Below are 23,984 nucleotides of genomic sequence, written 5' to 3'. Positions count from 1 at the left end.
CCGTGCTGGGCGGGGCCGCCTCTAGAAGGCCGCTCGCTGAGGAGGAGGGCGGTGGCGGGAGCTGCGCGCTCGTTGGGACCTTGCAGAGCGGACCTCGTGAGGGGTAAGCTGGAAGTCCCGGCTGCCGGTGTGAAGGCCCCGGCCCCCGGAGTAGAGCCGTGTCCCCGGTAGGCGCACCGGGGCAGTGTGGCCCAGGGTGCCCCCCGTCCGCCCCTTGTCATGTGTTCTCCTTTGAAGAGCATGGCGGCGCTCTGGGCCTGCGCTGGGTGAGGGTGGGGAGCCGGGCTGAAGTCCTCTACTTGCGGAGTGAAGAGCTCAGCTATGCGGGTGTTACACCCGAATATTTCCTGCTTCCTGTCAGGTTTTATTGCTGTAGGAGCCGGGCCGCGCACAATGAATGGAGTGGAGAAGTTTCTGGGCCGGGCCATGCTGTCAGGGGGGCTCCTGCCCTGTCCCTGCCCCAGGGCTGTGTCTATGGGGGGTGGGACTGTCACTGCACACTGGGGGGGTCTCTCGGTCACAGCACACTGGGGGGTCTCTCTGTCACTGCACACTGGGGGGGTCTCTCGGTCACAGCACACTGGGGGGTCTCTCTGTCACTGCACACTGGGGGCTCTCTCTCTGTCACTGCACACTGGGGGCTCTCTCTCTGTCACTGCACACTGGGGGCTCTCTCTCTGTCACTGCACACTGGGGGCTCTCTCTCTGTCACTGCACACTGGGGGCTCTCTCTCTGTCACTGCACACTGGGGGCTCTCTCTCTGTCACTGCACACTGGGGGCTCTCTCTCTGTCACTGCACACTGGGGGCTCTCTCTCTGTCACAGCACACTGGGGGGTCTCGGTCACTGCACACTGGGGGCTCTCTCTCTGTCACTGCACACTGGGGGCTCTCTCTCTGTCACAGCACACTGGGGGGTCTCGGTCACTGCACACTGGGGGGGCGCTCTCACAGTCGCTGCACACTGGGGGGGGGGACTGTCACAGCACACTGGGGTGTCTCGGTCACTGCACACTGGGGGGGGCGCTCTCACTGTCGCTGCACACTGGGGGGGCGCTCTCACTGTCGCTGCACACTGGGGGGGCGCTCTCACAGTCGCTGCACACTGGGGGGGCGCTCTCACTGTCGCTGCACACTGGGGGGGCGTTCTCACTGTCGCTGCACACTGGGGGGGGGGCGCTCTCACTGTCGCTGCACACTGGGGGGGGGGGCGCTCTCACTGTCGCTGCACACTGGGGGGGGCGCTCTCACTGTCGCTGCACACTGGGGGGGGCGCTCTCACTGTCGCTGCACACTGGGGGGGGGCGCTCTCACTGTCGCTGCACACTGGGGGGGGGGGGGGGCGCTCTCACTGTCGCTGCACACTGGGGGGGGGGGGCGCTCTCACTGTCGCTGCACACTGGGGGGGGGGGCGCTCTCACTGTCGCTGCACACTGGGGGGGGGGGGCGCTCTCACTGTCGCTGCACACGGGGGGGGGGGGGCGCTCTCACTGTCGCTGCACACGGGGGGGCGCTCTTACTGTCACTGCACACAGGGGGGGGCACTGTCACTGCTCGCTGTGGGGGGCTCTCGCTGTCACCGCTCTCTGTGGGGGTGGGGCTCTCGCTGTCACCGCTCGTTGGGGGGACTCTCACTGTCACAAGAGAGTACAAGAACTTTTATTCCTGTATAATATATAAGACTCAGTTCACACTGTGTTACAGGGGTTTTCTGGGCTTAAAGGAGAATTCCAGGGTGTGGCAGGCAGCATTTTTTTCCTGGGACCGGGGCGGAGGTGGCTGAGGGAAACGACGTCCACTCACCTCCCTGGTTCCAGTGGCGGGTCCCTGACTGGCTGAGCGGACCTGAGACGTATCGTCTCGGGCCCGCGTCAGACACTAGGAAGCAGCCGGGGACCGGAGCACCGCGATGTGGGACCTGCTGCTGGAACCGGGGAGGTGAGTGGATGTAGTTTCCCTCAGCCACCTCCTCCCCGGTCTCAGGAAAAAAATGCCCCCCGCTGGAGTACCCCTGTAACTCTGTTACATGGCCCCTGTTAATTCTATTGGTGGAGGGTCACAGAGTGGAGGGGATATTGTCACACTGGGGGGTTCTGGGCCTGCCTCCAGTGCATAGACCCGAGCTGGTGCATGGGAATCGGGTGGCATTTTGAAAATAGGGCTGTGCTCTTAGTCTCTGATGATGCGTTTTGGACGCGTGCGCCCTTGCTCAGACCAAAAAAAGAAAAAAAATTTACTTTAACTTTAAAGGGGTATTCCCATCACCTAAACTTTCTTTTAAAGAGGTAGTGCGGCGGTAAAGAATTATTCACAGAATAACACACATTACAAAGTTATACAACTTTGTAATGTATGTTATGTCTGTGAATGGCCCCCTTCCCCATGTCCCACCACCCCCACCCGTGTACCCGGAAGTGTGGTGCGCTATACATACCTGTCACGTGCCGACTCGTCTCCGATCTTCAGTCAGTGAAGTCATCTTCGGACGGACGGGCCGAATCCCTCCGAGCGTCCTGAGTGCCGAATCCCAGCATAACTGTGCTCAGCCAATCGCGGCTGAGCAGCTGATGACGCGGCTGCGTCATCAGCTGCTCAGCCGCGATTGGCTGAGCCAAACTGTGCTCAGCCAATCGCGGCTGAGCATCTGATGACGCTGAAGAGGGCGGCCGACACTCGGCCCAGCCGTCTGAAGATGTCTTCACTGACTGAAGATTGGAGACGAGTCAGCACGTGACAGGTATGTATAGCGCACCACACTTCCGGGTACACGGGTGGTGATGGGACTCGTGGCCTGGTAAGTACTCCCTGGAGGTAACCCACCCTGGATTTTTACATTTGCCTGGAGTACCCCTTTAATGAAAATACTGACATCCAGTGGATCACTGCCTGGCACTGGGGTGTCCTGCACTGTCAATGTCTGTCACTGCAATAGCTGTACTGCACATGGGCACTGTCATTGGGCCCGTTTGCACGAAGCGGAATTTAAAGTGGAGCCCACGGAAGCAGCTAGCCATTCCGCTTGTTTCAATGGGATTTCTTGTTGCGCCTTAGCTCTCCGCTCAAAACTTTGAGAGGAGGTATGCAAGAAATCCCATTTTGTCCATGGGACAGGTGCAATTTTAATTGACGTCTGTGGCGCGGGCTCCGCTTGCAATTCTGCCTCTCTTGCTCAGTGTGAACGGGCCCATTGGCTGGAATGAGTTTGTACCAGTATGGAACATCGCACCTCTGGCTGGTGTGCACAGAGGTAGGAGACTGGTAAGTGTTTGTATTCATTGTTTACAGCAAGAAGCCCTGGTGTATTTTGTCAGCGTATCTCTGCAGCATATACTGTTGCCATGTAAAACACAAACACTTCACATATACATTTGTGTACAGAATGAATCCAAATATGCATACTATTTCCAGTCTCGTATGTGGAATGTACACTCCAAGCATGGTGTGAATAAAGCCCAAGACCCTTGTGCCAGCTGCCAGTTACAGCCTCTTTCCCTGCTTGGACATTGTGGAACATGAACTGTGATAGTCCACCGGAGCTGTTTCTTATTATGGGTCAGACAAGGAAAGTGCTGACTTGTGGACTGCCCCTCTCTGACGTCTATATCAACTGTATAGGAGAAGCTTATGGGAGAAGCTAATAGTGCATATACACACAGATTTTTTTAAGCCAAAGCCAGGAATAAGAATCTATTGTTTGGCAAAAATTGTCACATATAAACATCAAAAATTTTGATTTCACAGATTGTGTGGGGAAAAAAACCATGTCATCCTAAAATGTATGCCTTCTTATACTCCCCTTCCCATTCTTATTACAATCCCCTTTACACCAGGCAGAAACTACAGGTCCATTGAGACATTGCAGCACATTACTTTGACAGATTGTTATGGGGGACGGCCTTGTGGATTCCATGTCTCAGCCACAAAATTGACTGCTATGGTGTAATATTTTAGTGAATGTGAAGTATTTTTGGCATCAGCTACGTCGTGGCTGCTCTTCAATGTGTCGATCCAACCTTACTGCTACACACAATTTTTCAGGATTGACACAAAATGAAAGTACACGTGGGTGGTAAGGCATTCTCTGTACCTAGCTGTGCAGCGAGAAGGGTCTTCAGTGGTATTGAGTGGATCTGTCAAAGTGTTCTGGTCCTCTGAACGCGAACACTTTGCATTTAAAGGATACCTGTCACCCCCCGTGCCAGGGTGACAGGCTCCCAACCCCCTGTTAGAGCGCCCTATACCTACTTAATTGCGCCGGGTCCCGCTTCCTGATGCGGCCGGGTGACTGAGATTTCGGCTCCCGAAGCCTGGCGCGCGCGCTGACAGGAGAGTCCGAAGCCCATAGAGAATGACGGAGCATCGGACTCCCCGTTCATTCTCTGAGCGTCGGACTCTGCTGTGTGCGCGCGCGCCGGGCTTCGGGAGCTGAAATCAGTGACCCAGCTCCCGATTAGGTGAGTATAGGGGGATCTAGCAGGGGGTCAGGAGCCTGTCACCCCGGCACGGGGGCTGACAGGTCTTCTTTAAAGGGGTTATCCAGTGCTACAAAAACATGGCCACTTTCTGAGACAACACAACTTTTGTCTCCAGTTCAGGTGGGGTTTGCAATTAATCTCCATTCACTTCAATGGAACTGAGCAACAAAACCCCGCCCAAGCTGGAGACAACAGTGGTGCTGTTTCTGGAAGAAAGTGGCCATGTTTTAGTATTGCTGGATAACCCTTTTAATTCCCAGTGGCTCCATTTTTTTCAGGACTCCCTAGAGTGCAGCCATGGGGAATTAAATGGCAAGCATTCAGAGATTGTTGCCGAACAGGAACGATTCAACAGGTCCCCCAACACTAAAGATGGTCTCAAAGGGTTGACCATGGCATTGATGCCGGGTACTAAAATCTGCAAAAACTGCTGCAGGCTACTAACTGATTTGTACTACTGAGCCACCTGGAAGAGTGCATCCTGGCAGCAGCATAGTGCTAAAGGCCAGGGCTAATACCTCTGGCAGTTGCAGTGACATAACTGCGCTTTTTGTTAGGAAACAGATACAGTACAAAATAAAATGGGCATTAAAGTGTAAGTCCCCATATTTTATGAAAATAGAATTAGCTATATTAGACAGAAGGGTTTCCTAATAAAGGAAGAAACCTTCGGAGCCATACATATTTAGGACAGCCCTTTTAGAAGAAGCACAAAGATATATATATATATTCTATTATATATTGGAGATCAGTCTGCTGCCAGTCATTTAGCTCCTTGGATGTTGTGGCCAATACAGTCTAGGGGGGTATTTGAGATGTGCCGGTGCCTATCTGGGTTCCGATTGGCACGCCCTAGATGCAGTAGCATTGGCATGTCTTCTAGGGGTGTCTAGGGCTGCCATGTTAGATCTGCTGTTCAAAAAATGAAAAATACTGTGGCGGGAGGGGGCAGTGATTACAGCTGTTGCCTATATGCAGTAATGCTACATTTACACAGTGATAATTCGCCCAATCGAATTAATGATCTTGAATCAACGGTCTGGTTTTTATAACAATCAGCGTTTAGACTAATCGTTATTGCGATAGTTTTTAAGATCGCTTAAGCCCATCTCACACATAGGGTGAATCTTTGAAAGACTGTTTACACAAAGCGATCTGCGATTTTTTTTTAGCCAACAACTATTTGAGAACATGTTGAAAGATCAAAATGAACAATTTCTCACTTGTCGCTTGCTCGTTTGCTGTGTTTACACGAGACGATTATCGCTCAAATGCGTTCATTATTGCGAAAATTCGAACAATAATCGTTCTGTGTAAATGCACCATTAGTCATTCTCTGTGCCTAGTCCCAGGTGGTTCATGAGCTTTCGTAGCTTGGGTGGGCATTCCTGCATTACGATCAGTTTATTATATATTGTGTACCTCTGAGAACACTGTAGATGGACAGTCATTTATTGTTCTTATGTTCTTCCTTTAGGTTTCACTTGTGTAATCATTCAGAATGGATGACAAGCAGATTTGGGAACAGATTGGCTGCAGCTTTGTACATCATTATTATCAGGTGTTTGACAGTGATAGAACACAATTAAAAGCAATATATGTAAGTATCTCCACGTATCATTTATTTTTGAAGAAAAACTAACAGATTTGCTAAGCAACATATGTAAATTGGGTCATGTGGTGTTCTGGGGGCGTTCCAGCCTCTTCTGCACCACCTGCATATGCATGCTTACATAATGTAGTGACATAGCCTTTTTCCCGGCTGAAGCTGCTGTTTGCTGTTACTACGCAAGCACTGGGTCTTAGGTCCCACTACATTATGCATATATACACATGGTGGTGCAGAAGAGGCTGGCGGGTGGGACTAAAAGAAAAACGATGGAACAGATCGACACATTTTTGGAATCTGCATCAAAATGCCTATTTTCCGTGAAAAGGGGTTTATTACTACAGAAAATAAATGTGTATTGCTAGGATATGCTATCACTGAATAGTAGATGTCGTCATTCCGCTCACACGGCAGGTACGCAGTCTGCTTTTAAAGCAAGCGTTGTACAAAACTGCCAGAAGCATCATAGACTGCATTTCAAGTGTATTATATTGCAGTCAGTGGTGCCTTTGCAGTTCTGTACACGTACCTGCAAGAGTTTTGAAACAGTATCCAGCTACGAAATGATAGGTACCCTTTAACCATGTGAAGAAATAAAGACATTAATTGTTTTTAAAGGGGAGATTAAAAAAAACAAACTGTTGCTTTCTTCCTAAAACAGCGCCTCATACGTCCTCAGGTTGTGTGTGGTGTTGTAGCTCTGCTCCATTTACGTCAAAAGAACTCAGCTGCAATTTCAAAAACAAAGTACACATAGTGCTGTCTGTGTCTTTCTAATCCTGGATAGACCATTTGTCGATAAAAGAAGCAAATTTATGGTGCGTTTACACGTAACGATTATCGTGCGAATTTGCGCGATAATGATCGAATTCGAATGATCGTACGTGTAAACGCAGCGAACGATCAAACGTTGAACGAGAAATCGTTCATTTTGATCTTTCAACATGTTCCCAAATCGTCGTTCACAAAAAATTTGCAAATTGTTCCGTGTAAACAGTCGTTCGCCGATTTAACCAATGTGCGAGATAGGCTTAAGCGATCGCAAAACGATTTTCCGTACGATATAATGTACCGTCTAAACACTGATCGTTATTAAAAAAAAATTGTTACTCGACATTGTTAATCGTATGATCGGGCCAATTATCGTTTCGTGTAAACACACCTTAAGAGCTTACAATGGTCTTATCTGTAGCTTACTACTTATCACTGTTACTTATTACTACTATTATTCTATTATACTATTACTGTATTTTCTGGCGTATAAGAGATGAGTACTTATTTGCCTACTTTTTATTTATTTTTTCAGACTGATGCTTCTTGTCTAACTTGGGAAGGCCAGCAATATCAAGGCAAAGATGCTATTATTGAGAAGTTGTCAGTAAGTATGCTTTATGAGAAGCTGAATTGTACAATTCAAATCCCCCCCCCCTTCCCAGAGATATTTAGGGCCAGTTCAAATAAAGTAAAACTGTCGGAATCCCGCCAGCCTCCGTGTCATACTGGCAGTCTATGGAAGGTTCGCGCTAAATTTCTGATAAGTGTGAACAGTCAGGGTCTGTGTGATTGATCATAAGATAGAGCTAGGGTCCTCTTACACAAAGATTATCTGACAGATTATCTGCCAAAGATGAAGCCAAAGCCAGAAACAGACTATAAACAGAAATCAGGTCATAAATTAAAGCCTGAGATTTCTCCTCTTCTCAAATCCATTCCTGGCTTTGGCTTCAAATCTTTGGCAGATAATCTTTATGTGTAAATGGACCCCTAGAAGAAGCTCTCCGTTAAACACTTTACTCCCCAGTTCGCTGCCAGAACCAGTAGAATTCTGTAAATAAAATATGTATAACAAATATATGCATGACATGTATAAAAACAGTTATGAAAAATTTCTTGCCTAAACTACAGCTAACAAGTTAAAGGGGTTATTCTGCAATGTATGTGTATAAATAAACCCACCTCTGAATATTGAGCATTTATTTAGCATTGACTCTTTTGCAGCTCATCTCATTGGATATTTTAGGACTGTTAGTATATTCCCATTTGATGTTTCTCAGAGCTTTACTCTGTGCAAATGTCAGGGAAGATGATAAGCAAGCGTAAATGCCATCTCCTTTACCAAGCAGAAAGTCTTTATGGATCCTTCCACATACGTGGTGAAGAAGAGAGAGAAGCAGTCCCAAACTTTTGCACTTTTCTCTTACCAATTGTCAATAAAAAGTAACCAAGACTACACCATTTGGTAAACAATAAAAACGGTGAGCACATGCTGAAAGAAAGCAGACTTAAACAGTGACGTCACTTTTCACAGTGTTGGGAGCTTAAAAAAAATATATGAAAACCACAGAAATCTGCATGGCAAATTCAATAGTGACTCTTTTTTTATTTTTTCAGAGCGATGCTTGTCTGTGTTGACATACACCAAGCAAGTGTGTGCTTCTAACCTACTACCTGATTTTTCAATAGCTTTATAATTATTCTTAAAGTGGTTATCCGGATAAGTAAAATATAAGTTGAATCCTCCCCCCCCCCCCCCCAACCTCCTGGAGACTAACAATTCATTCCATACATGTGGTTACCTTACCTGTTTCCTTCCCTTCGTTTTGAGCATGCTGCTTTCTGCTAAAGACATAGAAAACTGTGTGAGAGCTGCTGAGTTAGTATCTGGTCTCAACCCCTCCCACCTTTTCCAGACTGCTGATGTAAACTGCTTCCATCTGCAACATTGTAGCAACTTTGTAATGAAGGGAGAGATAATCAGTGAGTTCATCAGCAACTTGACCTCAGATTGACCCTCCCAGCTTTTCAAAGAAGCTACAATGTTGCAGATGAAGCCTGCCAGGGCTTTACCTCAGCAGTCTGGAAGGGTTGTGGGAGTAGGGGCTTAAAGGACAACTCCCGCGGGACCCCCCCCCCCCCCCCCCAAAAAAAAACAAAACAGACACACACAGCACACAGACACCATACTCACCATCCCTCCGGTGACGATCGCCACTCCATTCGCTCGCCTCACAGTCACCGCCGTCCGCCGTCCAGCGATGTCTCTGATTTCCGGGTCCTGGGGATGGAAAAGGCTGCCAGTGCGCTTGCGCACCGGCAGCCTTTTCATTGGCTGGAGCGCATCACATGGCTTCCAGCAACCTCAGCCAATCACGGCTGACGAAGCTGGAAGCCATGTGATGCGCTCCAGCCAATGAAAAGGCTGCTGGTGCGCATGTGCACCAGCAGCCTTTTCCGTCCCATTCACTCTCTATGAAGACGCCGAGGAGGAAGAAGACCCGGACCGCCCCCCGGCTCTGACGTCGTCGTCACCAGATGCCGCCCGGGAGAAGAGGACCGTGACGATCGTAATAGGTAATGTATATATTCTTTAACTTCCGGTCGGGGGTCCGAAAGTGGGGGAAGGGGGCCAGACCGGGTATTTAACCACATCACAAAGTTATATAACTTTGTAATGTGTGTTAAATAAGCTAAAAAAAAATAAGCTAAAAAAAAATTTCGTGGGAGTTGTCCTTTAAGAGCAGAGACGACTGAACAGCTTTCAGTTGTTTGTGTCTTTAGAAGAAAGCAGCAGCTCAAAACTGAGGTAAGGAGACAAATAAGGTAATGACATATGGAATAAATTTAGTCTCAAGGAGAGGGGGATGATTCATCCTATGTTTTACCTAACCGGATAACCCCTTTAAATTATCTGGTGAGTATTTTTCTAAGTCTAAATACAAAAAAAGGTTTTTCTTTTTGCATTCATCCTTTATTCTTTCAGATCTCATACATTTTTTTTTTTTCTTACAGATGCTTCCTTTTCAGAAGATCCAACATAGCATTACTTCGCAAGACCATCAGCCAACACCTGACAACTGTATTATCAGTATGGTTGTAGGTCAGCTCAAGGTAATCCTTTTTACTTTCACACCCATGTGTCATGTTTTTGTGTTTTTTTTTTTTTTTTTCTGCACGCTTTGTGACTGTCCGCTCATCACCTAGTTAATCCTTTCAGGACCAGGGTAATTGGGCCTTAAAGCGAACCAATAGCTCAAATTTTTATGCACCAGATAGATGTGCTAAAACTTTTGTTAGGGTGCGCGAGACAGGAAGAGAGCCAGGAACTAGTCCTCTGGGCCAAGGCTAGTCACGGCTCTCTGCTTTTCAGTGCTCTCTGCGGAAGTGATTGACAGGAAAAGGGGCCTGTTAGAAGCCTCTCTTTCTGTGAATTACCCCCACAGAGCACAAAGAGGCAGAGATCTGTGACTATTCATGGACCAGATGATTAGTTTAGGCTCTCTCTCTGCCTTGCGCCGGAATAAAAGACTGAGTGTCAGCAGATGACGCTACTACCGAAGACATGGTAAGGGAGCGTTTTAGCAAGTCTATTAGGCGCTGCTAGTAGCTTTTAGCAGGAAAATTGGAGTGATTGGTTCCCTTTAAAGATCTGAGGCCATTTTTCAAATCTGACCTGTCCTAGTTTATGCAGTTAAAGCTCAGTGATGCTCCAACTTACCCAAGCGATTCTAAGATTTGTTTTTTTTTGGGGGGGACATACTGTACTTTAGGTTAGTGGTAAGTTTTGGCCGATATCCTTGGGATTTACTTGTAAAAAAATTTCACGTTTAATCTTGTTGCATGTGTTATTTTACTGTCCCACTAGGGGACTTAACTTCCTGACTGTCGGGTAGATAATACACTGCTATGCTGTTCTGCAGTGTTAATCAGATTGCTGTATTTTTCATAGCTGATCAGACTCGGCCTGATCTGCTTCTGTAATTATTATAACATTGCCTCCAGTTGTCATAGCTATGATGGCTTCGCAGAGCCCTGATGGTGAACGGAGGGAGAATTCCCCCTTTGTTTTCCCTAAAGATGCTGCAGTCGCAGTGACTGCAGTGTCTATAGGGTAAAGGAAAAGGAGGGAACATAATAAACAAGTGTTTCTTACCTTTTCCCGTGCCCCCAATGCAGTGCATCACAAGCTCCAGGATCCCAGGCAAAGCTTTTGTAACCATTTTATCTGAGGATGTGCCGGCAGGTCCATATGCGGCAAAGGGTTAATTTTGGAAACAATAAATGTGTTTAGGATCAAAATAGAGCAATTATAATACTACTACTACTATAATTCTACTTTTTGGTCTTTGGTACTATTTGAGGGCCCCCCTTTTTTTTTTGCACCATAATCTGTACATTTTACAGTACCACAGTTGCGTATGTAAGATTTTTTTATTGCTTCAGTTTTTTTGTCAGCTTTCTGGCGCCTACACAGTTTATCGTGCGAGATCAGGAAAGTGTGACTTAAACTGATTTTTTTTTTTTTTTTTTTTTTAAAGTATATTAATAAAACCTTTTTTCCTTATTTGTAGCTTTTCTAGGGGGCTAGGACTATTAGCAATACCATGATTGCTAATTTTTTCTTGTATTATGGACAACTTTAAATCTCTATTCTTCTTTACCTAAAGTTTTTCAGAAAGTTTCTCTACTTGCTTCAGATACAGTTCTCTACTTGCCTTAGATACAGTTTTATTGGTGTTTGAGGCAGAAACTGTGCTGCTTCACAATGTAAGGGCCTGTTCACACTACGGAAAACAACAGAATCCCCACCCGTGGACTCCGCTCGGAATCCCGCCTGCTATCCGTGTTAATGGGATGCTTTGCGCGTCTCTGCACTTCTTCACTCAAAGAATTGACATGTCAAAGATCGAAAGCCAACTACAAGCAAGCAATAATTTGACATGTCAGTTTTAAATTGCTATCCCCATGTAATACTCGTGAAACCTAGAATACTTGTTGTGCTAGAATTACGTGTAGTTCCTTTTATTATTATTTGTAGAAATGTATAAAATGACACCTAGCTGTTACCATTCCACTTTTGTAATGGATGTGTCCTTTTATATACTGACACTTAATTGTGCCATATTACACGGCACAATTAAGAGGAGAAAGCGAGTGCCTTAGATCATCCGGGTAGCCATTTAGGTCAGATGTGTTCTGCTGCCACTGCTCCTATTACTAGGAGTCATGTGCAGCAGACCGTCGCTATCATGATCAGGATTTTTCAACCTGTTGAAAGACAAGGATCAGCCGACATTGTGCATTTCAGCTGGTCATGGTCTTTTAATATGCACTTATTATGCTGTGTTTACACAAAGCGATAATTTGCCCAATCGATCATTTAACGATTTTGAAGCAACGACTTGGTTTTTATATAACGATCAGCATTTAGACGAATAAATCGTTTGAAAGTTCGTAAAAAAAAAGTTATTGCGATCGTTTTTAGGATTGCTTAAGCCTATCTTTCAATCTTTCAATCTTTGAAAGACTGTTAACACAAAGCGATCCGCAAATTTTTAACAAACGACGATTTGAGAACATGTTGAAATATCAAGATGAACGATTTCTCGCTCGTTGCTTGATCGTTTGCTGTGTTTTCAAGGAACAATTATCGCTCAAATGCGATCGTTATTGCGAAAATCGAAAGATAATCATTCAATGTAAATGCAGCATTACACCAAACGATTATTGGCCGAGTACAGCCGATAATCGCTTGGTGTAAAAGGGCCCTTAGATGATGTGTGCACTGCTTAATGGTAACACCTTAATTTGAACCTTGTCCACACAGCTGTGGGCAAGACCATAGTACATAGTCCATAGTTGCGGGCGGCCCTTGTGTGCCACCTGCAATCTGTCTGTGCTGTTGTGAAGGGGGTCAGGTCTATGAAACCTTAATCGCCAAACAGACAGCATCATTTAGGCCCTTGTGATTCAGTGACTAGCTGAAGGGTTGGTAGCTCTTACCTGTGCTTGTCTTTATTGATGGGAGATATGTTGATTCTTTTTGTTTGCAGATGAGCGCATGGTCTGAGTGCATGATGCATACCTTCATTTGTGTGTAAATTCAGCAAGCAAATGCATGTTTTCTGAAAGCTGTTCCTGTCTGAATTACCACTTGCTCAACTTTACAGAGTTCACATGTGCTGATTTCCTTGTGGTATTGTACAGCCAGATAAAATACAAAAATATTGACGCAACACCCCACCAAGTGATTGTTGCTAGTGACCACATAAACTCGATCCCAGTCTATATATCTATGTATGGACTGTAGGTATATGTATGCAAACAACTGTTGCGGCACTTAATTACCTCATCAGCAACTTTTTAAAGCAATACTGTATTCACCAACCCACCCCCCTTAAACCGCTGGTACTGTCCGTTTGATGAGGATAAGACCTTCCTGATTGTGTCTTTAAAAATGTGCCAGGTGCCTTGGTTAGTAAATGATCTTTTAATCTGCAGCAGCCAAAACAGCAAGGCATGGCCTAGGGCACAGACACAGATTAAAGATAATTTTTTTTACCCTAACCAAGGCAAACTGGAAGGCCTTGCTCTCATCAAATAGGCAGATCGTGTTTGGTGCATACAGTAACTCTTTAATATGGGATCATCAAGGCTATTATAATAAATATATATAGTTTTCAGGACTTATTGTAGATTAAATGAAAAATATAAAAGAAAATATATATTTTAGGCTGGGTTTATACTAGGTTTTTTACATAAGTTTTTACAAAAAAAGATGCATTTTTGTGCGTCAGTTTTGATCCATTTTTCCATTGACTTCAATAATAATAATAATAATAAAGAGAGGATCAAAACCCACTTTTTTTTTTATGTACACAAAAATGTGGACAGCCAGTCAGACACCAGGGGAGTTATCACCCTGGTGTAAAGTAGAACTGACTCAGCCTACATGATCCTGGGGTGACTTCTGAGTGAATAAGGCAAAAATATAAAGCAGATTCTCCTCTGTGTATGTGCAGTGGATGCAGCCATTCTCCAGGCACCATGTCCGGATGGAAATGGACCAGGCAGTCCTTTTCTGCTGACAATCTTTTAAGTTTCTAACTAAATATATATAGGGTATTGGTATATAGGGCTTCTTTATTTTATGTCCTTACCACCCCTGTCCCCCCTGGATTTTTCACTGTTGCCCAGAATATCTCTTTAATTTCTGTGTCTCTCTCAAACACACATGTAGCCTGCTGCAGCAATAGCATACTAAAAACCACAATCTTCTCCCAGGGAGCATGCACCAAAGGGTACTGCAACACTACTTATGGCTTCTCCTCCTCCTCTATATCACACAGGATATCTTCATATTACACTGCTGCTCATATACAGTCATCCAGCATCCAGGAAGAGAATAGCACAGATCTCCCCACACAAAGAAACAAAGTGCCAAATAGTGAACACCAACTTTTTCCTGCCCCCCCCCCCTTATCTAATAGGGCCAGTGCTTTATTCCGGATATATGGAGGAAATGCTTTACCCTGTTTTTCTGGTTTTAATAAATAGGCTCCTTAGATTTATAGAACATAAAATATATTAATGAGGAGCATTTATAAAATTCATATGAAAACTCAATTATAAAATTTGGATTTTTTTTTTTTTTAGTGCTGTACATTTTTTCTGACTCCAGACAAAAATAGCTCTGATTCTGCAGCCCTGGTTATAATTTTCAAAATCTAAATCAACTGAAATAAAGCATATTTATTTTATGTTTTTATTTTTAAATCAAGCTTAAAAACAAAGCTATACTTACCAGACATTTAGGCGCAGTCTTTTGAATGCAGTCTTTTACTTTTTTTTTTGCTGGTTGAATAAAAAAAAAATGCAGGAAGTCTGCACGCTCACAGAGAAGGCAGTTGTCATTTGATTGACGGACACATTGATCCGTGACACTGTACTGGCCGGGATTTCCTGGGTTAAGTCTGTCTCTCCATTATAAATTGGCAGAGCATTACACAGCACGTTGTGAACCTTTTACTTGCTGTTGTGTTACAGTATAAAAAATGCATGTTTCTGAATTAATGTAAAAAAACTTTTTTTAATCTATCCAAATCTTTTGTGATTGAGAATTAATCCTTTTCTGTGCTGGCTGGTTGAAGTCACTAACTTGCGAACTTTTCATTCTTTTGTTCTATTGCTTCTCTCATTTCTCTTAACTATCTTTTTTTCCCATCATTCATACCTTCTGCTCAGGCAGATGATGACCAAATCCTGGGATTTCAGCAAATCTTTTTATTGAAATGTTTTAATGGTGCTTGGGTGTGTACCAATGAGGTCTTCAGGCTAGCCCTGCACAACATTTAAGTGATTCCTGTTCCGGATGAGAGGTGTGTGCTTGCTTTGGTTGATTTCTGTGACCTACCTTCATCAGATTAAATAACTTTAGGGTCTATTTACACATACAGAATCTTCTGCAGGTTCTCTATATGGAAATGGACCCGTAAGGTTGGAGTCGCATGAATGTAATATGGACTCTGGTACCAGCCTGGCCATAGTCGGATGGCACCAACAACGAACAACCAAAACTTGTGGCTGTAACATGCTCCAGAATTTTAATGTGCACAGAGTGCAAATAAAAACTAAACAGTTCAAATAGTCACCAGACTTTTTCCAGTCTGCTCCACTCGTGTATTTTTGTGTATATTTTATACATAATCTCACCCTCCTGTGAGTAGGAAAAAAAACTCACACCCCCGTGTGCACTGTTCCAGGGTTCAGTTCATTGCCACCAGCTGTTATCTTTTGCAGGAAACCGGGTATGTCACGTACCCAGTTCCTGCAGCAGCAATGTGCCTTTAGGGTGCCTGAGTGACTCCCCAATTAGTGACTAAGGGTGCCTTTACACAGAGAGATTTATCTGACAGATTTTTGAAGCCAAAGCCAGGAATGGATGTGAAAAGAGGAGAAATCTCAGCCTTTCCCTTATGACCTGTTCCCTGTTTATAGTCTCTTCCTGGCTTTGGCTTCAAAAATCTGTCAGATAAATCTGTGTAACGGCACCCTTAGTCACTGATTGGGGAATCGCTCAGCAGGGGCGTGACTTTGCAGCTAGTGAAGCTGTCGGACTCAGGCCGATATGAACGGGACCTGGGAGCGGCACTACAAAGGTACGCGGATAGGTGAGTTCATTTTTAGTTGTTTTCCCACCCACCCCCGCTCGCCTTCCATTTTTAGTTTGTGACACTTCTTTAAGTCTGTTTGAGATGAACGTTTTCTATGAATGCATGTGCTTTGTTACTGAGTGTTTATATATATATATATATATATATATATATATATATATATATATATATATATATTTTTTTTTAAATCCCGTTCTATATAGTGAAACATTAACACAACTTTGTTTTTATGTTCCTTTTGGGTGCATAAACACACTGCAGATATTATTCAAGTCCACAGCAGCTTAAGTATGTCTAAAAGAACTTTTTTAGGCTACATTCACACTGAAATTTTTCTTTTTTTATAATCTCACAGGGTTTTATTTTCACTCAAAATTAACGTTGTATATAACGTTTATTTTACTGCATGTAAACCTATCCTTAAAATGTACCTCTAGCAGTTCTCAATTTAGGCTGGGTTAGCACATTTTGTTCAGACATTGAGAAACTATGGAAAATTTGCACTTTTGGATTTGGATCCACTCCTGGTTTGGCTAAAAATATTGTGTAAATTGGGCCTGAGTTTAGCTTTCATATATTGGCCTACATTTACAAATTTTTATGCAGCATCACTTTGGACTAGAAAGGCTAAAAAGGGGTTGGCCACTTTTAAAATTGCTAAGTGTACAGTATTAGTAAGTGTATTCACTGCACTTACTGACCGCAGCTCCCTGTGTACCTCATACAGCTAAAATCAGACTTTCCTCCTGCAGGCTGTACTGTCCTGCTCTGTGGTGAGTCTGTCTATAAGATGGCTGACATGGAGGAGCATGTGACCATGCCCCGCCCCTGTGTCCACCACTGAGCCTGTATATATGCCTATGGAGGACACTGGGAGTGTAGCATGGTCACATGCTTCTCCATATGTCAGCCATCTTATGGACAGCCACACTGCAGAGCAGCATAGCAGGGAGCTGCTTTTAGTAAGTGAAATGAGTAGACTAATGGTGCGTTTACACAGGCAGATTTATCTGACAAATTTTTGAAGCCAAAACCAGGAACAGACTATAAACAGGGAACAGGTCATAAAGAAAAGGCTGAGATTTCTCCTCTTTTCAAATCCATTCCTGGCTTTGGCTTCCAAAACCTGTCAGATAAATCTGCTTGTGTAAACGCATTATATGGGTCCATTTACATAAAAAGATTATCTGACAGATTATCTGCCAAGGATTCGAAGCCAAAGCCAGAAACAGACTATAAACAGAGATCAGGTCATAAAGGAAAGACTGAGATTTCTCCTTTTCAAATCTATTCCTGGCTTTGGCTTCAAATCTTTGGCAGATAATCTGTCAAATAATCTTTCTGTGTAAATGGACCCTTACTAATACTATACACTGAACTATTTTACTATAAAGTGGCCAACCCCTTTAACAAGGCACTAGATTTTCACAGTGTATCAGACTGGTTGATCAGGCTGACGTTTATCTCCCATCCTCCCCCATACACAATGTTTAGCTGAACATTGTGTTCTCTACGTGGAGGGGTATGGGGGCTTATCTCCCCGAGGACAAAGGGGTGGGGCAATAAATTTCCATGTAGTCCAATCCCCATCTCCAACATTATCAGTCGGTGAAGTCTCTGGAGACCCTCATACACTTTATACACTGGTGGGTTCAACTGCCTAAAGTACGAAGTGTATTGGGACCATTTAGACCTATTAGTTTGCTTATACTGTGCTAGGCTCTTACCCCAGAAACACATACAGGTTTTGTCACACATTTTGAGTGGTTTAACAGCAAATAATGAGGATTTCTAGGTAACTAATCCTATATTTAAACTGTCCCATGCTGGCTGCACAGTTCATTTATTTCAGAGTGGGGCAGAATAAGAAACCATTATTATAATTTCTGCAGATATGAACAAGCAGACCTAGATTTATCAATCGGTGTGAAAGAAAAACAGGTGTAATTTGCCCTTAGCTTAACTTTTAATCTAGAGAGCATTCAGATATGAAACCTGAGCTTTGAATTTCAGCTATGGGCAAATTACACCAGTTTTTGTTTTAAACAGGCCTAGAGCACTCTGTAGAGCTTTGACCTCTCCAGATTATTGTTTTTAAGATCTGTTTGACTGTTGTGAAGAATTTCTGAGCTGAATTAGGCTACGTTCACATCAGCGTTTGACCATCCGGCGCCATTCCGTCTACCTTTTCCGTTTTGGAGTAAGCACAACTGAAACTGGCGGATCCGTTAAATTCCCCTTAGATTCCCATGATATATTAGTGTGCTCCGTTTGCCCTAATTGTGCTCCGTTTGCATGCAATCCGTTCAAGATTAGAGATGAGCGAACCTGGAGCATGCTCGAGTCGATCCGAACCTGAACTTTCGGCATTTGATTAGCGATGGCTGCTGAACTTGGCTAAGGCCCTAAGGCTATGTAGAAAACATGGATATAGTCATTGGCTGTATCCATGTTTTCCAGACAACCTTAGAGCTTTATCCAAGTTCAGCAGCCCCCGCTAATCAAATGCCGAACGTTCGGGTTCGGATCGACTTGAACCCGGTTCACTCATCTCTATTCAAGATCAGTTTTTTTGAACGGAGAAAAAAATGGTGTTTGCAGTATTTTTCTTTCCGTTTTAAAAAAATGAATCACAAACAGGAAGTGCCCTTCCCGTGGTTTTTTTTTTGTTGTTGTTGTTTTTTTACATTGTCTTCAATGAGAACGGATCTAAAAATATGCCCGATTTTGATGATATTTTTTGCAAATTGAACAACCTTGGTAAAATAAGGCCATTTTTGGTGCAACTGCAAAAATCACAGCAAAAATGGCACTGTATTAAGAATTTACAGCAAAATACTGTCATAATTGTGGCATAAACGCATCAATGACGCGAAATAAACGCCATATGTGAACACAGCCTATTACTAGAGGCAATATTGACTAATTATAGGCCTGTGTAATATAGCTTTAATTGCTGTGAATTCTTTAATCGTTAAAAAAAAAAATAATTTAAAAGTGCAGCCTAGCAAAGTTCACTTTTAAATTCAGCAGAAAATTGGGTAAATCCATTTTCCGCTATGTTGTAGGTAATGTGAGGAGAAAAAGGACTTGCGCCTTTTAGGTGTATATATAGTTTTTTTTTTTTTTTTTTTTAATACTTAATTTCTACAGATATAATTGATGTGACTGAGTGATTATGTAGACTTATTCTGTTACATTTTATTTCAGGCCGATGAAGACCCAGTTATTGGATTTCATCAAATGTTTCTACTAAAGAACGTACAAGATGCCTGGGTCTGTACGAATGACATGTTCCGGCTAGCACTGCATAACTTTGGTTGAATTGCCTCAAGAGAAGACGGGATAATACTAATCTGCCCTTCAGTTTTTTTTCTTGTTTCCTTGTTCTTTTGCATTTATGAAGGATTCTCCACATCCACAGAACAGTCCAAACACCAAACACTGTTTAGCAATTGAAAGCTATTACACCTGGGCAAGAAAGTATTACGCCTGATGCAGCCTTGTTACTGAAGAGGCTAATGATTGTATACTAGCCATATACGTGTGACTTTTGGAGTTGTTTTGCATTTAACAGTTTCCAAGCATTTGGCTTTTGAATTGGATTGCTTTTTATGTAAACTCATTTATCTAGTGATCCAAAGAAATTGGAAATAAAAGAAAAAACCCTGTTGACCACTGTTGTCTGTGTTGTTTCTCCATGTGATCGTTGCAGTCGTTTGTTTTTCAATATGTTGAAAAACAAACGACTGATACAGCAACAATCTGCTGCCGTGACTCCGTGGAATAGGAGCGACGACAGCAGACGCTGTGTATGCTGTGGGCTGCCCGGACGATCTAGCGATCACCCGGGCAGCCCCCCCGCAGCTCCCCTCCAGGCCCTACCCGGACTCACCCGATCACTGCTGCCACGTGGAATAGTGGAAAAAGTCCTATGTCATTGATCACATTTTTTTTGAACTGAGCTCAAAATCATTGACTGTTCTCAAGTCTTTCAGTGTAAAACCTCATCGAACACAGTATATAGAAACTAATACAGTTACGAATATTCACAGAATGTATACAAACGCAATTACTATCTATCATTTCTTTGTAGTCTTAGTTATTTTAAAGGGGTTATCCAGGCTCAAGAAATGCATGGCTAATTTACTCCAGAAACCACCACTCTTGTTCCCAGTTTGTGTGCGGTTTTGCAACTATGTTCCATTGAAGTGAGTGAAGCTGAATTGTAATACCACGCACAACCTGGAGCGAGTTGTGGTGCTGTTTTTGCAAGAAAGTAGCTTTTTCTAATTCTGGATAACCCATTTAAAGGGAATTTGTCAGATGGTTTTACATAGTGTAATCAATCACGCCACCAGGTAGGGGTTAAACACCTTCACAGTCCCGGACTACTGGTACCCGGCTCTATCCAGTACCCCTGGTGCGGTGGCTACTGTGGTAATATTGGGGGAGTTAGTGTTAGCCATTTTATAGCCCCCCACTTAGTAATGGATGCCGTCTTTCAGAAAGTAAATAAAAAGAAAAACCCAACACGATGGAGAAAAGTCTTTATTTAACCCCTAGACGACCCGGGGCGTATAGTTACGCCATGGAAGTCTGTCCCCAGACGACCTAGGGCGTAACTGTACGCCCTGGGTGTTTCTCCCGCTATGAAGCGTGCTCCAGAGCGGAGCGCGCTTCATAGCAGGTGGGGGCCGGCTGCAGTGAGCAGCCGGGACCTCACCGGTAATGACACGCTGCAGCGATCGCGCTGCCGCGTGTCATTAACCCCTTAAACGCTGCGATCGCGGCGTGACCGCGGCGTTTAAGTGTAAGTGACAGGGGGAGTCCCCTGTCACTTACCGATCGGGACCCCCGCAGTGTGACTGCGGGGCTCCCGATCGGTAAAACGGACTGCAGGAGGTCTCTCACCTGCCTCCATGCGGTCCGATCGGCGATCTGCTACTCTAAGCCTGCACAGGCAGGCTCAATGAGCAGATCGCCGATAACACTGATCAATGCTATGCCTATGGCATAGCATTCATCAGTGTAGAAATCAAAGTACTGTATGTACAAGTCCCCCAAAGGGACTTCAAATGTGTAAAAAAAAAAAAGTTAAAAACACTAACACACTACCCCAAAACCCCTCCCCCAATAAAAGTTGAAATCACCCCCCTTTCCCATTATATAAATAAAACATATAAAAATAAATAAATAGATAAACATATAATATACTGTAGCGTGCGTAATTGTCCGATCTATTAAAATATAACAAGCGTCATTGCGAATGGTAAACGGCGTACACGAAAAGAGGGAAAAAAGTGCGCGGATTACCGATTTTATGTTACATTATATATATAAAAAAATTAATAAAAAGTGATCAAAACGTCCGATCTTCACAAATATGGTATTAATAAAAACTAGAGATCATGGCAGAAAAAATGACACCCCATACAGCCCCGTAGGTGAAAAAATAAAAACGTTATAAGCGTCACAATAGTCCCATTTTATTTATAATTAATTGCCAAAAAAAAGGATTTCATTTAAAAAAAATATATAACATTAGAGAATCTGTGTAACCTGCATATGGTTGTGTTCAGACTGACCTATAGAATAATTGTATCATGTCGCTGTTACCATATAGTGCATTACGTAGACACAGGAACCCCCCAAACGTTACCATATTGCATTCTTTTTTGCGATTTCACCAATTTATATCTTCATAAATAATATATTTGGGATTCCATCATACATGTTATGGTAAAATGAATGACGCCATTACAAAATACAACTATTCCTGTAACAAATAAGCCATTACATGGCCTTGTAGATAGAAAACTGAGAGTGCTAGAGCTCTTAGAAGGGGAGGAGGGAAAAACGGAAACACTAAGATCAAAATTTGCGCGGTTCACTGGGTCATTTTGGGCCTGGTCCTCAAAGGGTTAAAAACACCCCCACATCCCTCGTTAATAATTTTATTTAAATAAAAACAACACTGGTAATCGACTTCATCCACCAGATTTGATGTAATACTCTGGATACCGATATCTGGAAAAACAAAAGTGGAAAACACAAAAAAAGACCAGGACTCATTGTGACATCGTGATAGGTGTTCTGCACCTTTCAGTAGGCAGCATGTTAGCAGATGCTGCTTACAGTCTGCCACACTTAAACCTTTGTTTGCCAGATTGAACAATGTGGCCCCCAGTGGGTTAAAGGGAACCTGTCACCCCCCGTGCCGGGTGACAGGCTCCCGACCCCCCGTTAGAGCCCCATATACTTACCTAATCCCGCCGGGTCCCGCTTCTGGAGATGGTCGGGTGACGGAGATCTCAGCCGCTGCAGCCCGGCGCGCGCGCTGAGGGATGAGTCCAACACCCATAGAGAATGACGGAGCGCTGGACTCTCCTGTCATTCTCTATGGGTGTTGGACTCATCTCTCAGCGCGCGCGCCGGGCTACAGCGGCTGAGATCTTCATCACCCGACCACCTCCAGAAGCGGGACCCGGCGGGATTAGGTAAGTATATGGGGCTCTAACGGGGGGTCGGGAGCCTGTCACCCCGGCACGGGGGGTGACAGGTTCCCTTTAACCCCTTAAAGGACAAGTCCGGCGGAAATTATTTTTTTATATGTTATTACTTATGGAAAGTTATACAATTTTCTAATGTACATTAATTATGGGAAATGCTCATATAGGGCTATTTCCCTTAATTTAGTGTATCAGGAAGTGTTAGAATTATCTCTGAAGCAGTGACGTCACGACCAACGGTGTAATTCCTATGGAGTGTCCAGCAGGGGGCGCTCTATATATAGAAGTCAATGAGTACCATTGACTTCTATATATAGTGCGCCCCTGCTGGACACTCCATAGGAATTACAGTGTATGTAATGTAATGTAATGCACTGTACTGTTGTGACTTTATGAATACATTTATGGAATACTTTGGGGAGCAAGTGTCCTTGCTCCCCAAAGTATCCCATAAATGTATTCAATGAATACATTTGCAGGGCACCGAGCAGGGAGGGAGAGAGGTGCCATCTACCTCCCCCCTCCCTGCTCGGTGCTGGGAACATATACAAAGTACTACTCCCCCATTATCTGCAGTACCTGTGCTATCCCTATCGCCGCCACTCACACAGGGGCTGCTATTCATGCCCCCCGCCGCTCCCCCTCCTCCTCCCGGCATCAAACTTACGATCGCGCCGCTGATTCCTTGCCGCCCGCGCCGCTCCTAACTACCCGCCCGCCCCGTTCCTGGCCGCCGCTCTCTGCTCATGCCGGCCGCGTCAGCCCGCCCCCACCCCGGCAGGGGACACAAGGAAGCGCCGTGCTCCCGTCCGGGGTGGGGGCGGGCCGACGCGGCCGGCATGAGCAGAGAGCGGCGGCCAGGAACGGGGCGGGCGGGCGAGCGAGCGGGCGGGTAGTTAGGAGCGGCGCGGGCGGCGGGGAATCAGCGGCTCGATGAATAGCAGCCCCTGTGTGAGCGGCGGCGCGGGCGGTGATAGGGATAGCACAGGTACTACTCCCCCATTATCTGTAGATAATGGGGGAGTAGTGCTTTGTATATGTTCCCAGCACCGAGCAGGGAGGGGGGAGGTAGATGGCACCTCTCTCCCTCCCTGCTCGGTGCCCTGCAAATGTATTCATTGAATACATTTATGGGATACTTTGGGGAGCAAGGACACTTGCTCCCCAAAGTATTCCATAAATGTATTCATAAAGTCACAACAGTACAGTGCATTACATTACATACACTGTAATTCCTATGGAGTGTCCAGCAGGGGCGCACTATATATAGAAGTCAATGGTACTCATTGACTTCTATATATAGAGCGCTCCCTGCTGGACACTCCATAGGAATTACACCGTTGGTCGTGACGTCACTGCTTCAGAGATAATTCTAACACTTCCTGATACACTAAATTAAGGGAAATAGCAGTATATGAGCATTTCCCATAATTAATGT

General features: G+C 44.5%; 1 protein-coding gene across 2 annotated transcripts; it reads left to right on the top strand.

Annotated features, from left to right (window-relative positions):
* Nucleotides 1–19,709, top strand: NUTF2 (nuclear transport factor 2). Of its 2 annotated transcripts, none has more exons than XM_069968460.1 (5): nt 1–103; nt 5,953–6,075; nt 7,391–7,462; nt 9,874–9,972; nt 19,245–19,709. In XM_069968460.1, the coding sequence occupies exons 2-5, from the start codon at nt 5,977–5,979 to the stop codon at nt 19,356–19,358; spliced, it is 384 nt and encodes a 127-aa protein (XP_069824561.1). In that variant the 5' UTR covers nt 1–103; nt 5,953–5,976; the 3' UTR covers nt 19,359–19,709. The 2 variants fall into 2 exon arrangements, with proteins under 2 accessions (XP_069824561.1, XP_069824562.1); XM_069968461.1 differs by having other exon boundaries at nt 62–167.
* The last annotated feature ends 4,275 nt before the right edge of the window (nt 19,710–23,984 follow it).

The sequence above is a fragment of the Dendropsophus ebraccatus genome, chromosome 4 (genome assembly GCF_027789765.1).
Source record: "Dendropsophus ebraccatus isolate aDenEbr1 chromosome 4, aDenEbr1.pat, whole genome shotgun sequence".
Lineage (NCBI taxonomy): Eukaryota > Metazoa > Chordata > Amphibia > Anura > Hylidae > Dendropsophus > Dendropsophus ebraccatus.
This window is presented reverse-complemented; position numbering and strand designations above follow the sequence as displayed.